The sequence below is a fragment of the Rhopalosiphum padi genome, chromosome 1 (assembly GCF_020882245.1).
Source record: "Rhopalosiphum padi isolate XX-2018 chromosome 1, ASM2088224v1, whole genome shotgun sequence".
In the NCBI taxonomy this organism is placed as follows: Eukaryota; Metazoa; Arthropoda; class Insecta; order Hemiptera; family Aphididae; genus Rhopalosiphum; species Rhopalosiphum padi.
This window is the reverse complement of record NC_083597.1, coordinates 19,345,495-19,369,724: the sequence shown is the minus strand read 5'-3', so window position 1 is coordinate 19,369,724 and position 24,230 is coordinate 19,345,495. Positions and strand designations below refer to the sequence as shown.

The window sequence follows — 24,230 nt, the reverse complement described above, 5'->3', positions numbered from 1 at the left end:
GTTTTAAAAATATATGTATACAATATTATATACATTTTCTAACGAGTAGTTATCAAAACAAACACAATGTGAATAATTAAAGATAGTTACTATATATTTTTACCACCAAATAAGTTGAAATCGTACAAAAAAGGTTGATCGTAGTTAATCTTAATCATATTCGTATTGAATTACAGTGTTTATTATTTGGTATTAAAATAATAACATAAATATATTATTACATATAGACCGCCGAAACCGGAAAAGCCACCGTTTTTCGGGTGTCGTCAATACATGGACCTGGCAGGGAAAATAGCCGTCATCACCGGTGGTACCAGAGGCATTGGGCTGGCCGTTGCCAAGGATCTGATCCAAAACGGAGCGTCGCGAGTAATTATCAGTGGTCGTGACATCCGGGAAGGCGGAAAAGCGCTCAAAATCCTGACGGACATGAGCGACAAAAAAGATGGCAACCAGAAGGTCATATACGTACCGACAGACGTCACCTCTGAGGAAGGGTTGAGAGGTACGTAAAGTACCTGCAATATTTTAGATGTATACTTATCAGTTATCACATATATTGTTATGGTATATACACAACACTATAAATGAATGATATAATATAATATACTTTTTATAGCTATTCATCAATATTTAGATAATTAGATCGTAGTCTTATTGTTCAGGAGGTGGTCAAAGAGTTAATAATTTCTTCGTTGCACAGCAAAACATCGAATTATATAGTATATGATGTATATGATGTATGTGCTATTTATAGTAGTCGCTGTTCTAATGTAATAAATATATAGGTATATATTATAGCACCAAAACAATTTTAATAGGTTAGACAATATTAATATTTCAAAATTAAGATTATCATAATATCACGTAAGACGTAACGTGAAATTGGTTTCCACAATAATATTTATTTATTAACAGTTGGGTTGGTATTTTTAATTTTAACGCGACTTTAGCTATAATACGTCTACCGAAATGCTGAAATCGTTTTGAAAATAAAATAATCAAAACAACTTAATAATAATGATCAGTCGATACAACTATATAGTATATAGTTATTGTTTAGTTACTGTACAGGGCTGGCGTTAGGAGGAGGCAAAGCGGGGCATTTGTCCAGGGCCTCGCGTATTCAAAAGCCTCGCGCTTTTAATTACACTTATGGCTATAAAGAAAGGTGACTATGGTTATTGGTTAAATAAATTTTGCCCAGAGCCTCGTAAAAGGTAGCGCCGGCCCTGTTACTGTAGCAGCTATAATAATGGTCGGGAATGTATTTATTTCAAAAACGTATCTATTGTAAAAAAAAAATTGTATGGCAATGTGGTGATTTTTATTTTAACATAATAATATAAATACATTTTGATATGATTTAAATGATTTAATAATTATTGGTATATTATAGTATGAATCAAAGTAAATTTTATTATTAGTTTACACAATAAATTTTTAATTTATTTGTATTAATATAATATCTTATGAATTAATTCAAAAGAAAATGGTAATAAATATACTTAAGTATTTTACATATTTATAACTCGCTTAGAAATAAAAATATCGTAAAAAATTGACAAGAGATAATATTCTTACCTTTAAATTTGATCACAGGTCAATTAACTAGGTATAATATTAAAGTAAACGACACAAAATGGGTTCTACTGAAAGCAAATTTACTGTTTTATTTTTTCATTAGAAAAACAATATATACGAATATCGATATCCTCTATTAATATAATAATTAATAATATCTATTTAAATCATAAAACATTATTTAAAGCAGTAAATACGAGTACGTTAAAATCAATATGTCTAAACGAATTATGATAGATTTTTTTTAATGTAGCTTCTAAAAAAATGAATTATTTCATAAGTTTCATATCAAATTCAGGATTAAATTTTAAAGAATTTTTATTATTAAGATACTGTTATCTGTAATTTTACACAGATGGTTAAGGTTAAGGGGACAATGCCTTCTACCTACGAGTATATTATATTGTATGAATATATTATAATATGTCAGCTCTAATATATGTACAATTGTACCTATATACATGTTGGCTTCCCTTTGGCTCACCACGGAAAAAGATCTTGGTGGCACCATTATGTTTAAATCTTTGAGATAAGCTATAGCTTTTTTTTATAATTCCAGAACTATTCGACTACACTGCCACACATATGGGTGGTTTGGACATTTTAATGAACAGCGCAGCCATTCTGAACGAATCGTCCATGTGGAGACGAATGGTCGATACCAACGTGGTAAACTTTTCTTTTAATCAAAATTGTTGTATAGGTATTTAAATATAAATCACAAGTCACTAGGTCAGTATATTTTCTTTTATATGTCGATTAAGCCCATTGCCACAAAAACCACTTACCACCACTGATTTCTTTCCTAATTCTACTAAATACCCAATTCGTACATTGTGTTCCCACAATTTGTCTTTATTAAGCTTTGAAATTTATAAAGAGATGTATATCCTTATCAAATTTGAGACTTGTTGTAGGTTCGTTAAATCCATTCCTCTAAAATTAAAGAACCCTTGAGAGTTGAGAGGCAACTAAACAGCATATATTTATACACAATATATTGTATTTACATCATATATATATTTCTATGACAATGTGAAGTAAATATATAAGTTTAAGAATTACGTAATAAAAGGTTAGATTACTAAAAAAAATAATATACCATATTAATACTAACACTAATTATATTATGATAAAAACAAAGTAAATTCTATATTATTCTTTATCAGATCATACAAAAATGTTTTTATTTTGAAAAATAAAATGAGCGATAAATTCATTCATATAAAATTTTAACTATTTATGAAATAATAAACACGAATTAGATCATAACTTTTATATTATTTTTCTAAAGAAATCGAATTCGTCAAGTTTTGTAGTAGTAAATAAATCTACTTTTTTGATGTTTAAAACTCCTACAGATGAAAAACTTATCTTTGTACTGAGGCAGCCATTATATGGGAATTATAAGGATTACTCATACACTTTGTGGCAGCAAACATGTCAACTTCCATAATGAAATGTCTGAAATAAATAATAAATATTTATTATATTTGTGTGTTGTTACATTTATTATTAAAATTATATACATAATAGCCATATAGGTTACTAATTTTGATTATTGACATCATTTACCATAGAGAGCTTTGATCACTAGCACGAAGTTAGGAATAGATCTAATGAAACAATGTAAAAGACCCGGAGGAGTGGTTGTGAACCTATCAGCCATATACGCTATGAAACCTCTGCCTCAACTCCCCATATTCAGTGGTACTAAAGCTGCCGTTCGAAATGCCACATTAGGATACAGTGTAAGTATACTATTCATAATATCATGTACCTAATATTTATCACGAATGAGTTTATAATTAATTCACCTATATGCTGATAAAAATATTAAAAAAACTAAATATATTTACTACATATTAGTAATGTCACATGCATTATTTTTAACTATCTGTCAATGATGATGATCAAGCTTCATTCATTATTTAAACACTTACCTATAAAGTAAGACTATGTACCGCGAAAAAATAACCCCCCATATGAGATTTTGTAAGATTTTGCAAATTAATCTAAATAATAGTCATTGCGTATAATACAATTTATAACATACCTATATACGTACAATTTTTATGTTCCCACAAATAATGTTAAATTTGGATTCAATGATTAATATATTTTAGACGAGTACATACGAAAAATTTAAGAAAATATTGACTATTTATTTAAAATTATATTAAACATGTATAATAACTAATAAGTATAGGTATAAGTATGTATAGGTAGAAACACAATCATTTTTATTATAGGGTTATATTTTCCGTAGTTATATTTTCGGGGACTAAGTTTCCGGGGTTATTTATTAGGCAAATCATATAATACTTACCGTAATTAATAATTTAGTGTTACACATACATAGCTCATTTGATCTAAGTCTTGACAAGTGACAAGTGCCTACCAAAAATACAGGATGATACAGTAGAATTTATTAACATTTTATTGTTACATTTTTTTACTAACTAGAGGGTGTGACACTATTCTACTCAAAATACCTATCTAGCTAGTAAGCATATACTCACAAATTTCGAATGTCAGGAGCTGAATAAATTATTTAAAATATTTTCCTAGGGCGTCATTCTGCTAAATAGCAGGTTTCGTGTGTGTACCTATTTGATAAACGGTTATTTGATAGACCGTAATAGCAGAGTTAGTTATCTGTATTTCCTAAGATATTTTATTATACATTTATAATGCAATTAGTAATTACTAATTTATAATTCATGACATAAAAAGCTTAAGGTTAATTAATACAATTTGAACATTACATTGTGTATTTGTCTATAGAAGACTTTGGTTAAATTAAAACATTAACTAATTAATTAAAAAAAGGTCTAACTATAGAATGATTATATTATTATGTTTTAAAATGTATGTACCGATAAACTGTCATTTTGAGAGTTAACTATTTCACTAATCATTGATCAACTAATTATTAAACTTATGTTATGGATAGTTTGTAAATTGTATGTACTATATTAAACGTAGACTATGAAGGACCGCAACAGTAATTTGCGGATTTTGACCGCGTGTATGGGACCGACGGATACGTCGATGCTATTGAATTTATCACCCGATGACATTGGCGAATGGACTAAAGACGAACAGGAGGATTTACTAGACATGCTAAAAGCTAAACAAAAGTAAGTGTATAATTATTATTATAAGTGTAATTATACTTTTGTCATTGCTGTGGAAGCGTAGATCCTAAATAGGCAATTATAGGCATATTTGGGAGAGGGCAATATTTATAACAGATTAGTTGACCCAAATAATCACGACTATCAAGACTATTGAAAGTCGAAACGACATTATATAAGACAATTAGATAGCAGATGGCCCGCCGTTTTAACAGGACGTCAATCATATTATACCCGCAAATATAATATATTATAGACTGAGACACAAATTTGCGTTCAGCAGAATCCATTTAATATTGCATTTAGCTTTAAGAGAACGCTAGCCCCGCATGTTATGTTAAACATATCAAAAACTGTTTTGTATGGGATAGAAGCGTTCGGGCTATAATGATAGTTAAACCTTCAAATTAATATACAATATATAATATAATATCTATGAAATATATTGTTTTTATTTATTTTTTCATCATTTTTACGAAAAAAGTTCTTATTGTCTCAAAAAACATTATTTTTGAACTTGAATAACTTTTTTGTAATTCCAAAATCGAATAAATAAAAACGATATTTCACAAAGTTCTCCTTTTTATGTGAAGCAAATTTCGTTTCTTAGTTATAAGTGTTATGATTGTAGGCTGTAGCATCCTCGGTTCTTTCTGGCGTTAAACAGTTTTTGTTATGTTTTACATTTATAAAACGGAGACAACACATACGGGTAGAGAGGTTCTCTTTAAATGGTAATCGGTAAAAAACAAGGAAAAAAATGTTAATTTTGGTTAAAAGTTATTAAAATATTTTCATAATAAATAATTTATTTTTAAATTACACAGTAATTCGCATGCTTGTTGAATTAAACTACATTTATATTAATTTTTTTAATATGTAAGTTACATAAATATAAATGTAAGTTATATATATATATATATTAGAAGTAAGGCTTCAACTTCACAGGTCATTAGCCTAAAGTTATATTTGTAATTTGTATACCTATACAATGATACACATGGGTTGTGATAAACCAAATTTTATCGTTAAAAATGTAATCGTATTTTATACATTGATACTACCTACGTAGTTTTGATGGGCGAAGTCGCAACGATAATAATAATAATAACCATGGAACATTTTATAGACCATTCTGATCTAATATTGCTCAATAACGGTAACCCTACAAGACTCAATCCTATCAACGGGAATCTTTCTGTAATTGACCTTTCTATCGCTACCCCTACAATTGCGCCAGACATAAAATGGGACACACTTACTTCTTATAATGGAAGCGACCATTGGCCAATAATACTTCAACTATCTCATCTAATTCCCCAACCTGAACCAATAAATAAATGGTGACTAAAAAATCCAAACTGGGAGCTTTTCTCTTCTCTAGTAGATCATGCACTACAAAATTCTCAGTCTAATGAAGTAAATCTTATAACTCCGGACATAAATCAAAATAAAATTGATGAACTCGTCCTAAATCTAACAAACTCCATCATCGAAGCAGCTACCGTCGCAATAGGAAAATCCAACCACCCAATTAATCATAAAATAGTTCCTTGGTGGAACGATGAGTGTAAAACATATATTAAAAAATATAAAATAGCTTTAAACCGTTTTAAAAAAAACAGGTTACTGGCAGACCATATTCTTTTAAAGAAAGCTCGAGCTGAATCCAAATATATCCTAAAAAAAAATAAAACTTCCTCCTGGAAAAATTTTACTTCAACTATCAATAACCATACTCATTCATCCACGCTTTGGAACAAAATTAGAGCATTCAAAGGAATAAAATACCAGCATATACCCAATACACTACACTATGAACATGAGAATATTCAAGTGGAATTATCATCAACTTGCAATATCGCTCAATCTTTTGCTAAATATTTCCAAGCCAACAGCAGCAATTCAAATTTCGACAATGATTTCGCCATTTACAAAAGAGCCAAAGACGAATCCTTATTCCTTTAACATAAATTCATACATACGCAATAATAATAATGAGTACAATCTTCCGCTTACAATTGAAGAGCTACACTCTGAATTAGGCAACTGTACCAGCAAAAGCCCCGGGCCTGAAGATATCCCATATATTTTTATTAAAAACCTTTCGAAATTCGCACTCAATAAAATACTTACAATCTATTTGGGTTCACGGAATACTTCCTATTGAATGGCGTCAAGCAATAGTTATACCCATCCTAAAGGCAGATAAAAACAAATTTAAAATCAACAGCTACCGTCCAATTTCTCTCACTTGCACTCTTTGTAAACTACTGGAAAAAATTGTAAATAGGCGCCTTGTCTGGTATCTTGAAACATCACATAAATTTATCAAACAACAATACGGTTTTCGTCGTCACCATTCAACACAAGATGTTCTCGCTACCCTTCATACCAATATAAGCGAATCCATTAAGAAAAAACAACACACTATCCTTGTCGCCCTCGACCTAGAAAAAGCTTATGATATGGTCTGGAAAAATAGAGTAATTGATATTCTGTCCAGCTGGTCCATAGACGGTAACATGTTAAAATTCTTACAAAACTTTCTCACTGACCGAACAATTTAAGTCAAAGTCAATAACGTCCTCTCCGAACATACAGCAATAGAAAATGGACTTCCACAAGGATCAGTAATTAGTGTAACACTATTCCTAGTAACCATCAATGATATCTTTAGCGACATACAAAAACCCGTAAAGTATACTTTATTCGCAGATGACTTACATATTTACTGTAACGGAACCGATTCCCATGACCACCGTAGCTCATTTACAAAACTCCATAAACTCACTAACACGATGGTTCTCGAAATCCGGCTTTAAATTCTCACCATCTAAAACCCAATGCATAATATTTAATAAAAAGAAAAATAACCTTTTACATCTCATCTACATCAATAATATCCCAACAACATCAATTTCCACGTTCAATAATTTTGCAATTTTTTAACTGTATTTTTACAATCTTCATTTATTATTTCCGGTACGTTTATAATTTCATAGAAATTATCTAGTGACTTTTGTTCAAGTATATTCAATTTGTTCGATAGTACATTTAAATCGTTACGTAAATTATTATTTTGAACTTTTAAAATTCTGTTATCTTCCCTCATGTCTTTCATAGATTTAAGAAGTTCTTGTAGTTGCTCTCCAAACGAGTCAAACTTATCACTCATATATTTAACAGAGTCCGTTAAATTACTGAATGATTCATTTGTTAACACACTTGCTTCATTTCCCTTCTTAACGTTCACAGTATACCAAGTATCCCAAATGTAAATACTTTTAAAATGTAAAACCTTATGTACATTATGATCTTATGTAATCTTATCTATCATATCTGTAATCTGTATAATTCTAAGTTAATGTAACACTGTATAGGCTAATGACCATAGATGTCGAAGCCTTTATTCTTAATAAAAAAATAATAATAATAATAATAATAATATAGAGATGGATATAAACTATAGGTTCTACTATATTTTGTAAAACATTAGGCGTCAGTTACGTCTCGATCGTTCGACGTGAATACGCGATACTTTACTGAAATTTAATAATTAATTAAAAATAATTGACTTTTTATAATAAATTTATACTTAATTAATACCTATTTGACAATTTAAAGAACTGCATTTAACGTTTTTTGTCGTGTCGTATACTATTCGATATGATATCTATATAATTAAATATTATTATTTATTTATTTAAATGTATATTTATTTATAAAATGTCGTTTTTTACCCTAGATTTATATTATTAGTCAATTGACCTATTATCTTATCCACTTATAATTTTTATTTATTTATATTATAAACATTTTAAAATATACTCCACAGATAAGGGTTTATTAAAAACACGGATTAATCCGTGGTTAAAAAGTGTTCGCGGGAGTTTCCCGAGTGCGTCCCGAAATTACCTTTTTTTAATGTTCCGAGTGCGTCCCCCAAAAAAATGATCATATTTTTGGCATAGCTTTAATGCATCCCAAAAAAAGGTCATATTTTTGAAATAGTCTTAGTGCGTCCCCGTTCATTTAGAGTTACCCAGAGTGCACCACGAGGAGGTGAACTGGCTTACACCCCAAAAATATTTTGTGATTTTTATTCATAATAATATATTTTATTTTACCTTGCACCCTTGAATTTGGGTGTGCGTACTAATTATTTTAAACGATTTTTTTATTTATTTAAGAAAAATTGTATTTTTTATTTAGTTTATATTATAGGCTGATGTTTAAATGTCATTCTTCTGACAAAATCTAATATTGACATCTTATTATTTTTAAATTGTTTTTTGTTGTCTTCGATGTACAAAATGTTGTTACTCGTAGTTCCTTTCGGTTTTCTTTTTGTTTGTGTGGCTGTTTGGATTGCTATTTTGGTGTCGATTTGTATTTTTTTTAATATTCCCAAAAATGTATATTTATCTGGACGAAGTGTATAAAATAATGAATTGTATTTACGATGAAAACTTTCACAAGCATTTGTTGTCCTTTCTGAACTACTACTCATTTCAGCCCACATAGATATAAGAAATTTTGCTCCAGAATCTATATAATTTTCTATTATATAATCCATAAATTCGTTAAGTTTTTGGTGTTCCGGCATTATAGACATAAAATCTTCAACAAAACATTTCTCCACGCCTTCTTTGTTTAATAAAGGTAATCCAAATACATTTTTCAAAAATAAACCTATCTCTGTTTGGTTTCGATAATCCTTACTCAACTCCAAATTTTGAATTTGACGCCACCATGATTGTCCCAAATGGAAGCGACATCCTTTAATAGTTATTGTAGGCCAAACTTTTAATGCACCAAGATGAATAGATAATTCAAAATCGGCAAATATAGATTCGGGAGAACAACATAAATTTAACTTAAAACATTCAGTTTTTAATACATAAAAACATTTTGCATATGATTCGCTTTCTGTATTATTAAGTAAAAAATAAACTAAGGTATGTAATGACCATTACTTAAACCTTGTATTGAAAATAATTGTAAAAAAATTTAGTACAATACTTAAAAGTATCATCTACATATATAGTCTTCAGTGTGTTTAAATTTTTTTCACATGAAAACATAACTATATTTAGATTACTATCATTTACCATGAGAAATTGTTCGTCGTCATAAGTTTTGATTTCTAACGAATTCAACAATTCGTGCACATTTTGATTATTACTACCTATGTGTGTGAACTGAGGACGCACTCAGGCGATCCAATTTCATTTGTCGATAAGACTGCGGACGCACTCGGGCTATAAAAAAGGTACCTTTTATTAAATTGAATAACAAGTAAATTTACTATTAAAGCAAACAGCATAAAATGGTGTCTGCTGAACTCAAATTTGCTACAGTGTACGTTAGTAAAACGAAGACAGCATATGCGGATACTAAGTCCCTTTAATACGAATAAATAAAATATTTTAAAGCGTCAAAATAGTTTAAGAGTTTGATCATGTTAGTCTTTTTAATCATTTATTCATATTAATTTAGAATTCAAAAACAGATACCCTAAATTCACTAGTCTAGGGAAAGAATTATCGCCACTTGATCCTCACCTAAGGTGTCTTAAAATATAAGACGATAAATTCATATCATTATAGTTTTAACATTGGTACATACCTTTAAACAATATTATAAGAACCTAATCGTCAAAAATAAAAATTAGGGCATTAAGTCTTCAAAATTGACCTTTTTCAATAGTCAAAATGTTAAAGAATTATTGTCAGGAACTCAAGAATAAATGTTTCTATTAAGTATATAAAAGTCGAATGGCTAATAGAATAAGGTACTTGTGCGTTATCGCGACTACGTTTTATACGCGATTCTATTTTTTCCAGTGTCGTTACAATCGCACTTATAGCAATTTTTATAGACTGGCTGGGTAACTTTTAGGACACTTATAGACATTTAGTCACAACCACGTTGTCACGCTGGTAGTAGTAATAACTTGTTGTACAGTTACGATTATTTGGCAATGGATCTGTGGAACTTAGCAACTACGGAAAAAGATGCAGTAGCTTTTTTTCAAGAAAAAGGCATTTTACCACATAAACGAATCTGTTCGAACGGTCACAAAGCGAAACTCTATTTTGGAAGTGCAATGTGAAAAGTCGCATATCATTTTTGCAAGCTTTACATTTTATGTTTTGTTGGACAGAGGAAATGACTTCAGTGAAATTTTGTGAAAAACACTTATAACTAAGTAATAATACGGTAAATGATTGGAATAATTATTTACGAGAAGTATGTGTTATAAGTTTGAGAGAAAAAGAAAATAAAAAAATTGGAGGAAAAGGAAAAATAGTAGAAATTAACGAAAGTTTGTTCACTAAACGTAAAAATAATTGTGGAAGAGTACTGCCCTCCCCCAGCAACGGATTTTTGGCGGAATATGCCATGAAACAAAAGAGGTATCTTTAGTAGTTCCTGATCAGTCTCTGCTACTTTGATGTCAAAAATACATCAACACATAGAGAAAGGGACGATATAATTTACTCAGATTGCTGGCGGGCATATAACGCAATACAAGATAATGGTTATCAGCATTTCACAGTGAATCATTCTTATAATTTTGTTGATCCAAGTACACATGCTCACACATAAGGAATAGAAAGACTTTGGGGATCGGCGAAATGGAGAAATAAACGTCATAGAGGTACAGCGAGACACCATTTAGAATCCTACTTGACGGAATTTATGTGGAGGAATACTAATCATAATTAATACAAGTTCAACGTTTTACTTGATAATATTGCAAAACAATGGCCACCACAAATCGATTTTTAAATTTTTACTAAATTTTATTATATTTGATATATTATTAATATTATTGTATTAACAATAAATACATTGACTTTTAGCTTTGGATAGTTTTGTATTATAAACGTATTAAAAATATGTTGCGTAAAATAAAATGAGTTCGTAATCAAAGGAGTCGCGATAACTCATAAGTACCTAGAATAATAATTAATTATGACAATTCTTTAGTTGTAATTTTATTAAGACTTAGAGAACAAATGTGAAAATATTGGATAAAAAAAAAGATATTCTACCAAAAAATGTGATCGTGACATGCTTATTACTGATAAATATTACAGCTTATCTTGTCAGTCTGATGAACTAAAATCAGTTCTGTCTTCTATGAACCCATACTACTCAATAGACACAACATAATATAATAGTCAATATTCGACAAAGTACAATTGTCTTTCAATACAACTAATAAATATTATATTTTTATTTTACTAACTATATAAGTTTAAATATTGGCAATAACTTGGATACATTGTACACTCAGACTACATTCAAAATATCTAAATGCAGTCCCAACCCTAATATATAATCAAATATTTGTATGATTTACAGTGTGGATTATGCAGGAAGATGTATAACATTGATGATGCAATTTGCAGACAATGGATCTACATACTTAGTAGTTAACAACAGTTTGCACAGAAGAAAAAATGAAAACATGATGTTCAGTAAAAAAATGATACAGAAATTTACCGAGACCAATGAATGACTACATTCACTTAACATGGATAATTTTTTTGAAATTTGAAATCTTGTTAATTTCACAACAATACATATAAACATTTCAATGGAAGCCAATTATTACAAACTATTATAAAAGGGCATAGTACGCTAGGTAGTATTATTGATCTGCAAATAAAAAGTTGTGTTATCAAAACTCATTAAAAAGACGTCAAACCCGTATGTGGTGTCTCTGTCTTACGAACGTAGGACAGAAAATTTGTGTTCAGCAGATTCAATTTACCTATTATCAAACTTAAAGGTAATAATATTATCTAGGGCATCTCATATAGGCTTTTATTGATATTTTAATTTTTAAGTGAGTTAAGAGCATTTTAAAGTTTTTATATTTTACATAACTATAACTCACTTAAAAATTAAGATATTAATAAAAGCCTATGAGATGCCCTAGATAATATTATAATCTTTAAGTTTGATAATAGGTAAATTGACTCTAATATTTTTAGAACAGCATAAAATTGAATCTGCTGAACACATATTTGCTATGCCTTACAAGACAGAGACAACACATGCAGGTAGTACGAGGTAATGAGTTTAGATAACTCAGCTTTTTATTTGCAGATCAATAATACTACCTAGCGTACTATGCCCTTTTATAATAGTTTGTATTAATTGGCTTCCATTGAAATGTTTCTATGTATTGTTGTGAAATTAACAAGATTTCTAATTTCAAAAAAATTATCCATGTTAAATAATAATTTACAATACAATATTTTATGGCATTAATTATTACAGAATAAATAAGATAACATTTGTAGGAAAAAGTAGGATTTGTAATAAAAAATATCAAAACAGTTGAAATGTTAACATAATAATTTATAAAGCATATATTTAATATTATGCTCACAATTTGTTATAAAAGTTGCAGTCGTGACTAAAGTATAAATTATATAATTTAATGAGACATGTTTGGTTAGTTCTTATTTTCCCTCAATAGTCCCAGTTTACATTTTTTAAGACACTTATATTTTACAGATGACCATTGAGTTTTGTGTGTAATTACATAATGTATAATATAATAATAATAATAATAATAAAAAACATAAATTAAACCCATTAACAGTTTACTACTGTAATTAAGAGAAAAAAATATATAAATGATGTTTACACAAGCATAGATCATTATTACAATCCTATTTTTGTAAATTTAAACATCAGTTTCCGAAAATAATAAATAAACAACATGATAGTAAAAAGCAAATAAAATAATTTAAACTATTTAAAATGGTTTTAGAAGCATATGAATAAAAATAAAAGAAATGACATATAAATATACACACACACACACACACACACATATTATTGTTTATAATATATGTTGTATATAAAATAGGCCAATGATTTTTGAAAAATATATTCAACGTTTCCATTGGGTTTCAGTATTCAATAAGTTATTTTCATTATACACATTAATTTCTCTTTAATTATTAAAAAAAAAAAATCAACCATGACTCAATAATCTCTAAGATACTTTACATTACAATTAATTATTTATATACACAAACATAATTTAATACTTTACAAAGAAAAAAATATATGTAATTAAAAAATTTATTTATATTAACAAATAATTGAGTTAATAAAAAATAGTAATTTTAGTCTCGTATCATTTATATTTATAATATGTTACAAACGCCTTGCACAAATAGGCAAAAACAACTATACTTCGCTTAACCATTAACACATTGTCACGTTTTAAATACGCCTTAAAAAAAAAAAAATGACAGTATTTTTTAAGAGAAAAACTAACAAAATTGTCATCAGACAATACAACTATTATTATTGTTATTTACATTTTAATAAATAATAATAATAATAAAAACATTTTTGTTTAAAGTAACCCTGTGTTAATATGATTCAACATAGAGAAAAAAGAAAAAACCCCCCAATGTCTATGAAGGCCAACTAAGTATAAATATCTATCCATAAGAAATATTATGTATCTCACTAAGGGGTTTTCATTTTGATAACTATACATCTAAAAATAATAAATTAACATAAATAATAGTAATAAAAAAAAAAATTATGTATTTAAAAAATATTCATGCAATTCGCATATGTGGCCCAGGCGTGGCAAAATACGTACCAATGTCTGTAAAAATAACGAACTATCTGCCTTTATTATCAAATGCTGAAAGTGCAGCAATTGTGTCATTTCTTCTGTAGTACAGCAAATACGGCATACATGGCGGTTTCGGTTGACAAACTTCTTTGTCAGTGACAAATCGTACAGACGCATCATCAAACCGTAACCATCTACCGAGTGCCACATAAAACACATCAGCGAAGTAATGACCTTTGTTTGCTTCTTTACCATCATGATAAACAACTTGAAAAAAATAAAAATATATATTGTAATTTGTTATTGGATATACATAAAAAACTGCAAGGCTTTTTTTTTAAAAATGTGTAGCACAAATTATACTTAATTTATTTAGAATTATATATGAACAAAATATATCTATATACCTAAGCTTGAGATACTTAATCTGTTTTAGATACACCTACTTATTCAAAAAAAATATAATTTAACACACTTATATAAAGTGGGAAAAACTGTTTAGTTCCTAATCAAGATTAAAATAATTATATTTTCAGATCAACATTTAATAATTTTAAGTTCTTAGCAAACCCATAAAACAAAAATTAATAAAAAGGGCTAACCGGTCTTAATAAAAGAGGTGAATATATAATCTGGCTAGGAATCTAATATATAAACTTGCATTGGACACTGTTTTAGCTATTTCTTTAGAAAAATTCACAAGTAGAAAAATTCCATACACACAAACTGAAGATAATATGCCCGTTCTTAGCACACCCATACAACAAAATATAGTTATATGAGCCGGCTTAAATAAAACGGGGTTAATAAATAATTTGGCTGGGAATCTAATAGATAAACTTGCATTGGACACTGTTTCAGCTATTTCTTTAGAAAAATTCACAAGTAGAAAAATTCCATACACACAAACTGAAGATTATATGCCCGTTCTTAGCACACCCATACAACAAAATATAGTTATATGAGCCGGCTTAAATAAAACGGGGTTAATAAATAATTTGGCTGGGAATCTAATATATAAACTTGCATTGGACACTGTTTCAGCTATTTCTTTAGAAAAATTCACAAGTAGAAAAATTCCATACACACAAACTGAAGATAATATGCCCGTTCTTAGCACACCCATACAACAAAATATAGTTATATGAGCCGGCTTAAATAAAACGGGGTTAATAAATAATTTGGCTGGGAATCTAATATATAAACTTGCATTGGACACTGTTTCAGCTATTTCTTTAGAAAAATTCACAAGTAGAAAAATTCCATACACACAAACCGAAGATAATATGCCCGTTCTTAGCACACCCACACAACAAAATATAGTTATATGAGCCGGCTTAAATAAAACGGGGTCTAAATGGTTATGTGAAATTACATTAAAATTGTGTTTACCTGCAAAAAGCTTATACTGTCTTGTCTTCATGTTAATCTTGGAATTTTTTGATATGAGCCCTGAAAAAAAAACATTGAATTCAATATCGCTAAATTTAACATTATGTGTAAATATAACTACTAGTCTATGAGTATTTTCTAATATATAATATAATTATAATCCCTAGACTTATATTTTAAATTATAATATATTATACTTTATGAAAAATGTAATTTTCATTATTCTGACCATATAATATTGTTGTTTACCATAGATCAACTGTCAGAAAATAGTTTTTATTTACCACTTTTTGAAAATAGTTCAGTATTAATATTAAACTAAAAATAGATGAAAAGTGGAAATGTATAACTTCATATAAATTAAATAAAAATGTTAAAATTTTTGTATGACACAAAACTAAGCTTTTGAATATAAATTATTCAAATGCTACTCTTATGAATCAAATTAATGTACCCAAATTTCAAAAACAAATCTTATGAAATAACTCAGATTCGAAACAAATAGAAAAATGGAATGTTATATTAAACAACAAAATGTGCACTTACTAGGTTCAATTTTAAGATCAACGGAGAACTCGACGTTTTTCACAATTTTAGTCAGCTTCTGTTGCTTGTATTCAAAACATTTAAGATGCAATAACAAGACATAAGGTAGTTCATCAATAGTAACTTGTTGGTATGCATCTAGCTCTCGGTTAGTTTTAGGACAAGTCAATCCTTCGAGTGTGTCTTTATTGACTAGCATATCCAAAGCTTCCCGAACAGATTTTGCTTTCTACAGTTAAAATATTATGTATAAGCTACAATTGTGATTATTATTTATAAATTTCACAGTATATTACCTCAATGTCTAGCTTAAGTGTAAAGAAAGGTTCAATATTTTCAGTCGGTTCATTTTCACCATTTTTTACTGTACGAGTACGTAGCTGTCCACGGAATATCTCAGACAGTGGAGTTTTTTCCATTACTGTTCTTCTGGTCACCATTTTATGTTTACCATTGACTTCCTAAAAATATTAATAAATATAAATACAAGTTATTTAAGAGAAAAATTGCAGTACTAACTTTCCACTCATTGTTATTATCAATAACATCAACTTCAGCTTGAGTTTCACCATTGCTTATGTTAGATTTGCTCATTTTAATTAGCTGAAAATAGTAATTTTATTAATAAAGGCACGGTATATTATAAGAATCTCTAACTTACTTCAATCATTTCATCATTAATTCCATTAAGAAGATAACTCATAAATTCTTCAGCATCTTCTTGGCGGCCTTCTTCAAAAGCTGGTAATATTTTATAAACATAACTGGGTTCAAAAGCTGGACCAGTATCAGGTGTTTCTTGAGTAGCAACTGATGTAGCTTGACGTTGCTGTTGAGTAGTTCTACCATTTTTAATGCTTAGTTGTTGAAATTCTCCAATAAATTGAACCCTAATATTCAAAAGTAAGGTATTATTTTAAATTCAGATAAGCATTTAATATAATAGATATAACATACATGCTTTCTAGAATTGGGGTTTGGGTTTTTTGTTGTCCTCGATTGTTTCTATTTTTGAGTTTAAATTGTACACTTCTCATGAGGTTGAAAAAAGGAGGGCATGTTAACAAAGCCTGTAATGTGGCATTTATATAACAACGTGTGTTACGATTTGTTAGGCCTCGAGGTTGTAAATGAGCAGTTTTATGATCCAAATTATAAACCGAAAGGAATTCTAAAGTAAAATGTATAAATACAATTATCTCTATATTATTAATATCTAATATTAAAATAATAAATGTTACTTACCACCTAATCTTTGTAAATGCAATGTATTATCATCAATACTAGATATGGAGTTGCTGCTTGAAGGTCTAGGTTTAACTGGTAATGTTTGTTTTTGGTTGTTATTAGTTATAAATACTGAAGTTCGAATTGCATTATCAGGTAAAATTCTTGATGGCATTATTACAGATTCTGTATTTGTATTGGTAGTTGGTTGGCTACTACCATGCAATGTGAAAACTTTATCACTACTTGTACTAGTACATCCAGTAAATAGTCCTGCCCATGTTTTAAAAACAGGTTTTACAGGTTCAGTGTCTTGAACTTCAGGTAAAACAACAGGAGGGATAGAAGGTAAAGAAGCCTGTTCTTGACTTAAAGTAGTTTCTTCTTTAAATTCTACAACAGGAGTAACATCTTCAGTTATAGTTTCTTCTTTCTCATGTTTTTGGATTTCTGGTACGATATCTGAAGAAATATTAGAGGCAGATTCTTTCTTTTTTTTTGTTTTAATAGACAGTGGTTCTTTAATTTTTTCACAAGACTCAACTGGTGGAATTGACTCTACAATAGGCACATCACTTACAATAACTAATCGTTCATCTCTTGTCTCCTCTGGTACAATTTCATTAACTTCTATATGGTCTGGTTGAACTTGTAACTCTTCTTCTTTATCTTGGGGTATTGATATTATTTCTGGGTTAGATGTGACTGGAGACTCATTAACATTTTCTGGTACTTGAGGGTAAATATTATGCACTGGTGGAATTTGATTAACATTAGGTTTGCATGATTCAACTAAAAGAGGTTGTTGAGGTACTTGACCAGCCGGTGGTGAATGATACATAGGAGGACCTGGCTGTTGGTATGGATTGTATAAAGTAGGATGTGGATGAGTATACATGGGATATGTTGGATGTCCATGATGAGGTGGCAGGTATAATGGACTATTTTGTGGTGAATAATAATAATGTGGAGGAGGGACAGCAATATATGTAGGTGGTGATTGGTAATTGGCCATTTCCATATTGTCTGGATGTCGATAGGCTATATCATTATTCCGTTTTACATTTGGCAGAGGAGGGATTCCTTTTGGATTCCTGGAAATATTTGGCCGTCTAAGATTTGGGTCCATAGGGGGTTCTGGACCAGGGTACATTGGTTGCTGATATGGCGACATTTGAGATGGGACATATCCATGTACTGGCGGAGGTACGTTGCCCATGTATACTGGAGGATTTGGCACCATTTGATAAACTGGTGGAGGAGGGCCAGGAACAAAATTTCCACCATTTATCATCACAGGATTCTCAGGTTCTGTATCACCATTAACTGTTGGATAACCACAATCTATTATTAAGCGTTTTCAAACACTGTATCTTAAGTTATTAAAATGAAAAAAGAAGAAAAAAATTTAGTTAACTTACCATATTCATCTGCTGCAGTATTCCAATCAGAAATATGTGTGATGTTGCCTACTTCATTCATTAAACCTGGCGGAGGAAGTGCCTGAGGTTGAGTACCGCGAAAAGTCCATGGAAAATCAGGATGTTTGAATCCATCTTCTCCAGACACCCATGACTCGTTGCGTGCAGAATACAGCATATGCAGCAATCGACCACGTTCCATGTCATTGATGTCTGTGAAATCAAGGAACTCAAACTCCTAGAAAAATAGAAAAATAATGAATACAGAATTTTTACTTAACGATTTCAAACGGCAATGTTCTCTACTAAAATGGACATATATTTAGCCAATGTACCAACTACCCCTTTGGTTATCATTTGATCAGATAAAACTTCTGAAATTATATTTGAGTAATTTTGTTACAAAATTTCAATTTTTTTAACTTTTAAATTCCAAGAATTTCTTCTATATTGATAATATTGAAATGAAAAATGTAAGTAGTTTTTTCTGATAAATGGTATATGAGACATAAGTAATTCAGATATATATTAGATAATTGTGTAAGATAAATAGATAACATAATATAATAATGGTAAAATGTTGATACTTTTACATATAGTAGCTAGAGCCTAGTTAACTAGCTTAATGGGCCAATTATGCATTATATTTTACATATATTTTTTAAAAAAGAAAGAAATAATTAAACCATGTGTTTTACTATTTCTGTAACATTACAAGCACATATACCAATAACCACTAACTAAGCAAACATTTACACAATGTATTCACACTTAAAATTTGCCTATAATAAACTCTTTAAAAACATCCAGTATCAATTTCTTATTTTACAAAAACACCACATTAATTGTATTGTTTCACTAAAACATAGGTTCTTGAACTTATCAAATTTTAAAATAATTAAGTTAAAATACAAATTTAAACAACTCAAATAATATGAGTATAATAAAAAATGTTAGGAACAGATTTTTTTTTTTTTTGTAGTTAAATGTAAACACTGTTTTGCTTAGATATACTGAAATTAATTTGTTATGAATTTAAAAAAAAAAAATACTTCTTAAAAAAGAGTTAAGCCTATCCCCCAATTTTAATAAGTTAATTGTTATTTTCATTATTCCGATATATCATAATGAATGAAATATCAACTGTCAGAAAATTTTACCATTATTAAATTATCAAAACGATAATAAATATTTGGTTATCATTAATATACCACATTTGTAACGCTGAATAGTTAAATTGTAATTACAAATAGCTGACTCAAACGTGGACAATATTTAATTTATTTAATTAAATATGAAGAATCCTTCATTATACTCTTTCTACATAATACCTGTAATTTAAATAGTAGTTAAGTGTTGATAGTAAATGAAGCCACACAACAAAATATAGTCATTAGAAATATGTTTCTATAATTAATTACAAGGAAATATAAGGAAAAAAACATGTTAGTATTGTTTCAACTTGTGTAGTTTTCAAAGGAAATATTGTAATCATCAAGCTAAAATTAACATATTAATATTGACACGATTGATATTTATAGTTACATGAATATTTCATGAAAAAATTACTACACGGTATTATAGCAATACAGTCTGGTTTTTTTCTAATTTTAATAAGCATTTAGAACTTCTTCAATAAATTGTTTAGTATAATGGGTAAAATGTTTATATTTTTATAAATCTAAAAAGATAAAAAAAACTAAATAAGTTTAATTTAATAGATAATAAAATAACAATTTTTTAATTTAAATACTTAACCGAGTAGTTTTAATTAGGTTCATACAGATGGCCAAAGTTTCTATAGCTATATTACCATAATATTAAAAACTGGAATATAATTTTGACTATTTTTATACCTTTTTATTTGATCTAACTTGTTCAGGCATCTAAGGAAGTAAAGTGATTATTTATGATTGAAATATTAGGCCAGTTTCATACGCGACGTATGGCACGCGCACGTTATTAGTTTACATTGATCGAGTTCATACGTGCCATACCAGTGAGGAAAACACGCTATCGTCGGGGTGGCGCATATGTATTTAACCAATGAAACTGAAAACGTGCGCATACAATTTGCGCCCATGTGAAACGGGTCTTATATAATAAATCGCAATTTATTATGAACTAATTAATTATTATTTAAAATGTATAAGCTACTATCTTAATATAGACAATATAAAGTAAGTATAAAGAGACAGGCTTGTTTTACAGTTTTATTATAAAATAAATAGTTTAAACCCAATTTTAAATGTATACCTAATATTATAATTTTTAAAATACTTTTGTTAATTGTATTTTTAACTATATTAGATAGATATAGATTAAATACATAGTTATAATAATTAATACTATAAATGTAATTTTCGCTATTCTGACCCAAACATATTAATGAAGGTCAACTGTCAGAAAATCTTCTATCTTTCTTAAGTAGCAAAACGATACCTAAGAAAAAATAAAGCTTAATTTACCACTTTTGTAACGCTTGTAGTAAATTATAATTACTAAATGCTGACTCAAATGTGGATGAATATTTTATAGATACAACTAATTATTTAACTATCAACATATTCATTAACTCATTACATAATATTGAGTAAGAAAATTTTTTTAATTATTAAACTAAATCCATATATCTTGGTAGTCATTAGATACTAGCTAATAGAATACATAACAGACATTGTAAAAAGTTCTAAAATGTATTATATTATACTTAAAAAGAAACATAACCTTAAAAAAAAACATTACTGAATATATTATTTAGTTAAAAAATGTAATATTTTATTTAAATTAGCTTAACATAGGTCTGAAGCACTGATAATAATATAAAATGTACTCGTATATAGCAGTATTATTTAGGCATGTAACATATAAGATACCTACAGTTAAAATTAACTTTTATGACTGTTAACAATAGCCATTGGTATGTATTTGATGGCCAATAGCCAATAAAAGTTGTGGCAAGTTGATATTTGAATTTCAGAAGTTATCTTAACTATAGGATTAAAACAAAGCATATAACTCTAGGATATGAAGACAGTGTACCTGTCACGCTATGTATCTTATGCACCTTAAATAACTATTCAATGAGCGTCAACAAATTTTGAAACAAAACAATAGATATTTTGTAGGATAAGAGAGATTGAAGGGGGAAGTCTATACACAAATGGTGACACGATTCGAGATATAAGCAGTTTTGTAACAGATCTAAAGAGAGCTTTTAATACCAATGCTTATTTCTGCCTACTTATGCGATGAATACATAACCTCAAAAACTAAAATAAAATCTGTAACGATTTATGTGAAAGGTACTGGCCAGTAACAGTACATATTCTCTGATCACCTTTAACCTGCCGGTAACCATATGTTCTAAAAAATTATCAGACGAAATCACTAACTTAAAATTGCATCACAGCCACCACGATGAGTGGCGACCGTGACACGGCACCATAGTTTGGACATGTGAACACTACACGCGTGTTTCGCATGCCCAACCGTCCAGTGGCGATGACAGCAATAGCTGCCGAATCCGTCAACGTCGAGGGGTACCACGTGTTCTAGCCGGACACGCAAACACTCGCGTGGGGGGCAAAACGTATACAAAGCGGTGTACACGAGACGTATGGAAAAATAAAATCGCTCAAATGAACAAAAAAGACCTATGTACCTGGGTCGAATTGTTGTCCATTGTCGTCGCCGCGTTGGTGGTCGTGGCGGCGGTGGCGGAGGCGATGACGGCGGTGGCGGTGGTCCGTAACAGTGGTGTTCCACACTACCATTCCATGGTATCGTTTTTCACAATCTTTCGGCGGCGGAATCTTCGACGGCGACGACTTGCAAATCGGCAAACGATACGTTACGACGCGAGACGTGAGCGCGCAACACGGGATGAGACATCGCAAGGAATACGAAGAAAATGATTGTGGCGTGTACGGTGTACGTACGCGAGCAGCAGACGGAAAGACAGAGAGAGCCGTGTGCGTGCGACAGAGACCTTATAGGGTGGGAATGTAGTGGAGAAATAATAAGAAAAAAAACTACATAATATATATATATATGTATATGTTTATATATATATAAATCGTATATTCAAAACGTCATGTGTGTGTACGTGAATGTGTGTGTGTGTGTGTGTGTGTAAACAACAGTCGAATATGCCCAGTCGGTGTGTGTGTATGCCCTTTTCGTTCGTTCGTTCGACACGGCATGCAGCGCTGTCCGACACCGCCGGTGCTACTCCCTCCCAGTCGTCCATCAATTTAACTGATAGTACACGATATGCGATTGGTCCACAATTACCGACCTTGGTAAATGACGACCAATTGGAGAAACCGTCACGGTGGTTGCCGCGCAAAGATTGTCTTGGAGAAGAAAACAAGCGCGTCGGCGACCGGGAAAACACCGGCCCGCCCGCCAATTACGTTTTCCAGTCACTCATACTCGTTTTTCCTGGTTCTTCCGTTCGCCAACACTCGTCAGCCGGTCGACCGGAAAACGTGTTTTACGTTTTTTGTTCCATGATCGAACAACTGCAGCAGCAGCTGTTGACGGTCTGGCTTTTTTTTGAGGTTACGATCCTGTGGCATTCCGATAATATGAATGTTCGGCCGGGCATCGGCAATGCTTCTGCGATTTGCCTTGGTGGCTTGGTCCATGTTTCAAACATTGAACTTCTAGTCCCTGATCAAGATTTGTATTCTATAAAGATTCTATTTAGATCTTGAGCATTGAGCCGGATGCCCCTCTCTCTTTCCGTAATGTTCCTATTGCTATTTTTTATTATTTTATTAATATGGCGGCCACGAGTCACGACCACTGATATTTGTCGGGGAGAATTTACTTAATTAAAATATAATTACCATTTATATTAAATAATGATGATCTTTATCGATCAATGCGTACGCTCTAATTATTCATAAATAGGTACTCTCAAAGATAAAATACATAATATCAATATCAATATATTATCTAATATTTATGAAATAGGTAGCTAGTATGAATGCACTACAGTTACAAATTATAATAGTTGTATAATATATGGTATCAACAATTTAAAACTACAATAATATAGTTGGTATATAGGCACGATATAATATATATTATTTAAGTGTACTATAGACTTCCGGTCTTTGGATCCTTCGATCGAAGACTGAAGAGATTAGTAGATCAACAATTAATATATTAATCTTATAAACATGTACTTGACTCATTTATTATGTATATGAATTGTAAATTATAATTAATAATTTGCGATGTCCAAATTCCAAAATAATGAAAAATAATGTAGAATCATTA

The 24,230-nt window shown here is 29.9% G+C and overlaps 2 protein-coding genes across 5 annotated transcripts; one reads left to right on the top strand and one right to left on the bottom strand.

Moving 5' to 3' along the window:
- Positions 1-222: 222 nt before the first annotated feature.
- On the top strand, positions 223-12,354 carry LOC132918624 (uncharacterized oxidoreductase SAR2567-like). The gene is made up of 5 exons (XM_060979984.1): positions 223-505; positions 2,144-2,253; positions 3,165-3,335; positions 4,573-4,727; positions 12,102-12,354. Exons 1-5 carry the CDS (start codon positions 274-276, stop codon positions 12,256-12,258), a joined length of 825 nt encoding a protein of 274 aa, XP_060835967.1. The 5' UTR covers positions 223-273; the 3' UTR covers positions 12,259-12,354.
- Positions 2,691-23,045, bottom strand: LOC132918623 (ubiquitin carboxyl-terminal hydrolase 10-like). Of its 4 annotated transcripts, none has more exons than XM_060979981.1 (11): positions 22,603-23,045; positions 18,939-19,176; positions 17,536-18,861; positions 17,248-17,461; positions 16,952-17,180; positions 16,810-16,893; positions 16,587-16,751; positions 16,291-16,519; positions 15,745-15,804; positions 14,377-14,619; positions 2,691-3,048 (listed from the first exon to the last, which is right to left on the bottom strand). In XM_060979981.1, exons 1-10 carry the CDS (start codon positions 22,621-22,623, stop codon positions 14,399-14,401), a joined length of 2,787 nt encoding a protein of 928 aa, XP_060835964.1. In that variant the 5' UTR covers positions 22,624-23,045; the 3' UTR covers positions 2,691-3,048; positions 14,377-14,398. The 4 variants fall into 4 exon arrangements, with proteins under 4 accessions (XP_060835964.1, XP_060835963.1, XP_060835962.1 ...); XM_060979980.1 differs by lacking the exon at positions 2,691-3,048 and adding an exon at positions 13,092-14,268 and having other exon boundaries at positions 22,603-23,044; XM_060979979.1 differs by lacking the exon at positions 2,691-3,048 and having other exon boundaries at positions 13,092-14,619; positions 22,603-23,044.
- Positions 23,046-24,230: the final 1,185 nt, after the last annotated feature.

Bases quoted from the DNA above. Each gene is read 5' to 3' on its own strand.
- LOC132918624 (XM_060979984.1), top strand. From the start codon at position 274: ATGGACCTGGCAGGGAAAATAGCCGTCATCACCGGTGGTACCAGAGGC. The intron at 2,254-3,164 runs GTAAACTTTTCT...CATTTACCATAG, and splicing joins GAATGGTCGATACCAACGTG to AGAGCTTTGATCACTAGCAC. The intron at 3,336-4,572 runs GTAAGTATACTA...TATTAAACGTAG, and splicing joins ATGCCACATTAGGATACAGT to ACTATGAAGGACCGCAACAG.
- LOC132918623 (XM_060979981.1), bottom strand. From the start codon at position 22,623: ATGGACAACAATTCGACCCAG. The intron at 19,177-22,602 runs GTACATAGGTCT...CTATTTTTCTAG, and splicing joins TGGACAACAATTCGACCCAG to GAGTTTGAGTTCCTTGATTT. The intron at 16,752-16,809 runs GTTAGTACTGCA...TAATATTTTTAG, and splicing joins ATAATAACAATGAGTGGAAA to GAAGTCAATGGTAAACATAA.